Source organism: Miniopterus schreibersii (assembly GCF_964146895.1).
Source record: "Miniopterus schreibersii genome assembly, chromosome: 11".
In the NCBI taxonomy this organism is placed as follows: domain Eukaryota; kingdom Metazoa; phylum Chordata; class Mammalia; order Chiroptera; family Miniopteridae; genus Miniopterus; species Miniopterus schreibersii.
The window spans coordinates 26,972,501-26,979,013 of record NC_138111.1 but is presented as its reverse complement, the minus strand read 5'-3'; the positions used below and the strand labels follow the sequence as shown (position 1 = coordinate 26,979,013).

The following is a 6,513-nucleotide window of genomic DNA, read 5'->3' as shown; positions in this document are numbered from 1 at the left end:
AAGTCCAGTGACTGTGAGGGCTGAGCAGAGGCCACCGCAGGGGAGGAAGCAGCAGGAGCCACTGAGCAGAGGGGCCCATCCAGCTCCCAGATGCTGGGCCTCCTGGGGAGCACGACTCTCGTGGGCTTGATCGCAGGCACTGCTGTGGCCGTTCTGCTGCTGCTGCTGCTGCTGGTCACCTGCCTGCATGGCGGAGAGCAGGACCACGATGTGGAGAGGAACCGTCCGGCTGTAAGGAGAAAACGGGTTCGGCGAGCCCAGCCTTGGTTCTTCCCCGGCCGGGCCCGCCTGGGGCACTTCCATCATCCCCACCATCCTGGCCATGTGTCTCACACGCGCCACGCAGGACTGCACCACCAGCACCTCCACCACCACCGCCTGCACCAGGCCCGCCTCCACCCCCACCGAGGCCACCACTGATGCCTGTGGATTGCAGCCACTGCCTGCCCTACGGTCTCTAGAATGAGTGGACCCCATGTTCCCGCGCAGAAGGACACCTCTGTGTGCTGAACACCGGGGACTGTGCCTGGGTCCTGCTCGGGCTTTATTTGTATGTGGTGCCCCGGTGAGCCACAGAGGCAGAGGACAGAGGAACACCTGGGGTGGCCCTGCTTGTGCATACTGCATGGCGAGGGGGGTGAGAGCAGGGGTGATCTTTGGGGCATGGGTGCCCCCTTGTGACTGTAACTCCCAGTGGGCACCGGAAGTGTGCTGATGCACGCTGATGCGAGGAGGATGTACTGTGCTCTCTCTGCAGTGCTCCTCTTCTGACATCCTCAGGCTTGGGGTAGCGGAGTAGGGGGTAGCTGGGAGGGGCCCTAGCAATGCCCTTTCATTTGGAGAAGGCAGTATGAGGCTGCACAGTTAACTCACTGGTGTCTTAATACAAAATAAAAATAAAAACCACCAAGAAACTTTGTAAAGAGGCTCTTGATTGCAACTCACTGGGAGGGTGGGAGCCGTCAGGCCTGAGTTCGCATTGCCCTGGGACCTCCCTCTCTGATGGGAAGTGAGTGCCTGGCGGTGGCTTCTGCCTGGGGCTTGAGGGCTGTCTGTGCTGTGGGGGAAACTGGGCGGGCTCTGCAGTGCCCTGCGGACAGTAGGTGAGAGGGGCATGGGCCCTGAGTTCTGAGGGAGAATTTAGGGCTGTGCGCAGCCCTGTCTAGTGTACCAGTGGGGCTCTGCAACACAGTCCAGGGGCTCAGAGCTAGGAGGGGTGAGGCCACCCAAGCTGGCCCCAGGGCTCTACCTCCGGTGCTCATTCCAGCCCAGCTTCAGGGCAGACTGGGCTCTGGGACCTGCCGAAGTCCCACTGTGTGGGTTGTGTTGAATTCAATGTTTCCTTGGTAACTGGGTCAGGGTTTCTTATCCAAACCTTGAGTCTCCAGCCAGTCTGCCTTCCTGGTGCCTGTGTGTGGCAATGGGGTTGGGAGAGAGGGGTGGGTTCTTTAAACTGGGGGATGTGGTACTGGGTGGCCTTGGAGAGTGCTTGCTTCTTCCTGGTCTCAGTTTCCTTTTCCCTAAAATGGGACAGATAACAGAGACTCCTTTTTGCCAAAGCCGGGAAGCATGTTCCCATATACTCCAGGAATAGCTGGCAGAATTCCACAGGGAGGAAGGAAATCTTGTTCTGAGGCCTGCAGCCTGTGCCTGTGAGCTGGGGTGGGAAGTGGAGGGCGGAGAGGCCTGGGGGCCTGGTGAGGTGGTGGGGAGGGGCTTGAGAACAGTCCAGAAAGTCAGGGGCCTGCTGACTCACTGGAACAGAACGTCCTGCTTCTTTTCTATTTCCCGGTGGATTCTCTGTGAGTGCTTGGGTTGTGGGGGGGGGGGGGTTCTGGGGAGAGGGAGGCCATTTCATATGGAGAGTCACACTAGATTTCTGGGTTGGGAAAGTGGACCATGAATTGCCATGTGTTGTTGATTTTATCTCTGCAGTGTCCTTCCAATCCACCTCCCCTTCCCCATCCCCAGTACCCACCCTAGCTCATCCCCCAACCTGGATCCCTGTCACAGCCCCTCCGAGTCTGCCCACCTCCGGCCCTGACCCTTTCTGAAGCAACTCTGTGCTGCAGCCTGTGGGATCTGCTGAAACTCCTCATTGCCCTTGGGAGAAAGTCTCTGCCTCTGGGTTGGCCATTCAAGGCCTCTGGTCTGGTTCTCGCCCACCCCCTCGATCTTTTGTTCCATCCACACTGCTCCACTCATCAACCCCAGAAAACACTCTGCACTTACCCTCTCTGTGTCTTTGTCCACGAAGAAACCCTTCTATGGGTTTCCAACTTATTATTGTTATTATTATTACTATTATTATATTTCTTTTGGAGGCCTGACCACACTTTATCTCTCTCCCCAGAGATTTATGGCAGGATTCAAGGGCCCTGAGAACTTTTTGAGGGCTTCCTGCCCACCAGCACAGAACCAGCCCACATAACAGATCCTCAGAGAGGATTCTCGGAGACTCACACTCTCTGGAAAAGTAAATATGATTGGAATGGGGCCTGAGGGACACCAAGTAGAGCATAGGGCCCTGTGGGATTAGGTGTTTAGGCTCCTGGTATTACTGGAAAGGGGGCCTGACCCTTGACAGGTCTGCCTAAGGCCAGCCAGTAGTGTGTAGGTTCTTGACTTCGTGCAGGAAAAATTTCACATGAGTCCAGACGACTATGAGGGAACATTTATTAAAGCTGGGGACGTAAAACAAGAAAGGGTTTAGCATAAAAGAAGCAAGAGGAGAGCCTAGGCTGGGCTGCCCTAGCTCTCTGGGAAGTCAGAGAAAAGTGGGCGTTGGGAACAGGTTCAGGGGACTAGCCTGCGACAAGCTGCCGCTGCCCATTGCTCCCCAGGTTGCAAGTCTTGTGTGGTCCTCAGAGTTTAGTAGATGCTGCCTGTGGGGAAAAGTGGGGGAAGAGTAAGGGGAAAGAAAATGCTGCTTCCCAGAGGGAGAGCACACACTGGGTCCTTTGTCTTGAGGCTTTATCTCATTCTTGCAGGTGCAGGCCAGGCAGGAATCTTAGGGGAGGTCTCAGGGGAGCGTTTCAGCAAAATATTCATCAGTTTTCTAGGTGTGCTCCTCCAGGACCATGGCCTTCACTGATTGGTCGGTGTCAGGGCAGGGGTTTGTCAGTCATCGCACTTGGTCCTGATGTCACCCACCTGGTTTTATTGCTTTTCTGGGTCTGGAGCCAAAATACAACTGAGGCCTAGATGTTATTTCTAGGGAGGTGACCTTCTGTATCTGCTATAAATTGCTCTGCTAGTTTGTTCAGCTATATGTCTCAGTTTCCCTATTCCACTTGTCCTGGCTTACTGGCCTGTCTCACTGAGCCCTCTGAGGGCGCTTGTGCTCTATCTCCCCAGTGTTGGAGTGGTGGTGGGGTCTGAAAGGCAGGAAGCACTTAACAGGTGGAGGTGGTAGCCCCCTGCCCGGCCCTCCCCTCCCCCTCATCTCTCTGCAGAGCCCCATGTCTGCTTTGGACAGCCTGCCTTTCCCAAGTGTGGCCTCCAGCCTCTGGCAGATTGGCATCCTCTGCATCCGGATGCCTGCCATCACCTTTTCCCTTGTTAATATAAGTGGAATGTATGGAAGGCAGTCTTTTTTTCTGGTCAATTGATGACGATGGATGCTGGGAGGACACAGACGTATCTAAGTGATAGATATCTTTGGGAGCCCCATCCCATCTGGGGCTCAGGGGCAGGGGCTGTGTATCACAGGATTATAAAAGTCACAAGTGGAAGAAAAGAGGTGGAAAATACCTTTAGGACAAACATCTCTGAACTGTGGGCAAAGATTGATGACCACTTAGCTCTTCTCAACTCTCCTGATGATGCTGATAAATGGAAAGGGGCTGCTGAGGATGGTTGGGATGAGGTTATTGAGCTAGGAGGAGTGGTGAGACTAAGCCCCAGGGCAGACTAAGCTCTGGGACCTGCAGAAGCCCCACTCCTGCCGGTGGTATCTGACCTTGCTACACTTTTATTTTATTTTTTTAACCCTCATCTGAGGATGTTTTTTCCATTGATTTTCAGAGAGAGTGGAAGGGAGAGAGAGAGATGTGAGAGAGATACATTGATTAGTTGCCTCCCTCATGTGCCCCGACTGGGGCTGGGATCAAGCCTGTAACCAGGGTACAAGCCCTTGGCCGGAATCAAACCTGGGACCCTTCAGTCCGCAGGCCGGTGCCCTAACCACTGAGCAACCGGCTAGGGCTTGGTCCACTGTATCGATGGTTATTTTTTTTGCCCTGGGCTTGAGGTGCCTCATTGATCATTCCACGTTGCAGACCACCAGTGCGAGGTCCATGAAGACCCCTAAGAGCCTTCAAAGCAGACTGCGCTGTCCTCACCATATAACCTGGGTCCCTCTCATTGTGCCACACGGCCTCACTCAAACACGGAATGCCTCTTATGAGGATGGACCAGAAGGCCTGTTTTTCAGGTGAATCAAAGACGGGTCCCCAAATCTTGGAAACAGAAAAGGAAACTGATACAAGGCACAAGGTAAGAGGGCTGAACCCTTGTCCTTTATTCTAGCTTGAAAATAAATGCTGAACAATGCTCACTTACCACTCCATTCATCCACAAAGAAGAGGCAAGTGAGAAGTCAAAGGAACAAATAGCCCAGCTTGAAACCAGGTCTGCCTGATACCCCCTGCCTCCTGAATTGACTAGTTGATCTTGGTAATTCAATCTGAAACCGCCAGCACCACAGATTGGCTCCTCACATTTCCTTCCCTTTGCTTCTGGTTGTCCCAGTTAATACAAATAGTCCCAGATGTCCAGCTTCCTGCCATGGCCCCAGCTTGCTCCACGCTCCTCCTCTGCCCTCTCGGAGGAGGGGCCGCATCCCCAGGTTCGTTCAATCATCTTAGAGAAGGGAAGAGTGAGAATTTGACAGGGCCTCATACTCCCGGTAGTCACTCTCCCATTCTATGTGTAGGCAGCACTTTAGCTAGTGCTAAAAGAAGTTTACTGGGGCCTTGGAGAAATGGAAAAGGCTGTGTGACCTTGGGCTAGCCCTTGGCCCTCTCTGGGCCTCCATACTCTGATCAGTAACACTGCAGAATGAGGGGACTGCTGTGTGGAAAGAGCATTGCACTGGGAGGGAAAGCCAGGAAGCCCCTCTTTGGCTATTTGGGGCTCTTGTTATTACTACAAATTAGCAATAGGTCACCAGCAAGTCATGTAACCTCTGACTACCAGCGTCTGAATCTGTAAAACCGAGACAATATCACTTCAGGCGGTTGCTGACCAATTGTATGAGACAATGCATGGCTATGTCCTGTACCTGGAATCATTGTTTCTCACTACTGCATTTTTCAGAGTTTGGATAAAGTGAGCTAATAATCCAGTTGCCTTTTTAGAAGTGCTGGTGGTGTTGGAAAGGGCTGTGATCGAGTGAGTGTCAGGACGGAGCCTCTTCTGGGAGACGTATTCAGTGGCCCAGGCCTGGCTCGCCCCCCACCCAGTTAAGTGGAGACCTGGGGGGGCAGGGCTGGAATGGCCTGGGTGTGCTTGGGAGGTGGGGTAAGTGCAGTCACCAAGGGTGACAGGCAGCTGCAGGAGTTCTGGGCCCTTATAACTGGAGGAAGGAATTCAGGAAGAGCTCACAGCCACTCAGACATCTTGGAGCCTAGTCCCAGGCAGGACCAAGGCGGCAGCACCCAGGGTTGGGATGCAGTGACCTGGCTCCTGGGGCGGCCCCCAGGTCAGGAGACCATGGAACCACACACAACCAGAGCTGTTGTTCCAGAAAATCCCAGGGTAAGTGTTCACAACATCTGTGGGTGAGCAGTGGGCATGAGCAGGCAGCACTGAGGACTGAGGGAGGCCACACAGAAGAGGGCTTTTCTGGGAACTGTAGGACAAAGGCCAGATGTCCTGGCCTTATCTCAACAGCACTCTCCCAACCCCATGCAGAAAAGGAGGCCAAATGAAGCAGGCCCTCCCCCACAGCCCTGCCTAAGGTCCCCAGAGCACTTGCAGTGAACTCACACACTCCCGCCACCTTGCCCAGGGCTGGCATTGTCTTCCTTTCCACCTGTGTCCCTGCCCCCAGCCCAGGGCTAGGGTCCTCGGAGGCAGCAGCCAGGCTGATCCAAGGACTGCCCCAAGGTTCCTCCAGGGGAGGAGCCCTGGCTTATCCTGGATCTGCAGGATCCGCAGGAGGGGGAGTATTTTGTCTTTTGTCTGAGTGTACAAACTCCTGAAATCTGTAGGCGGCACACCAGAGGGCCGGGCTGGCAAGGCTCCCTGTGAGCAAAGTCTTCTGCCCCCTCCTTCCAGCTCCGCCAAGCTCAGAGAGTCTTGAGCGCACATCTTTCAGGACAGCGTTTCTTCAGAGACGGCCGGTGGAGTTGACCACAGCTCTCGGAAGCCTGGCTAGACTTAGGAGACAGTGACAGAGGCTGCAGAAGTGCCATGCGGAGTGCCCAACGGCCTAGCGGGGTCACGACCCAGGACCTCAGACCAGTATCTTCTTAGAAGACTGCAGGGAGAGTGGCTGGAAGAGCCGGG

General features: G+C 54.5%; 1 protein-coding gene across 1 annotated transcript; it reads left to right on the top strand.

Moving 5' to 3' along the window:
• On the top strand, positions 1-914 carry HRCT1 (histidine rich carboxyl terminus 1). The gene has a single exon (XM_081151792.1). It carries the CDS (start codon positions 91-93, stop codon positions 418-420), a length of 330 nt encoding a protein of 109 aa, XP_081007918.1. The 5' UTR covers positions 1-90; the 3' UTR covers positions 421-914.
• Positions 915-6,513: the final 5,599 nt, after the last annotated feature.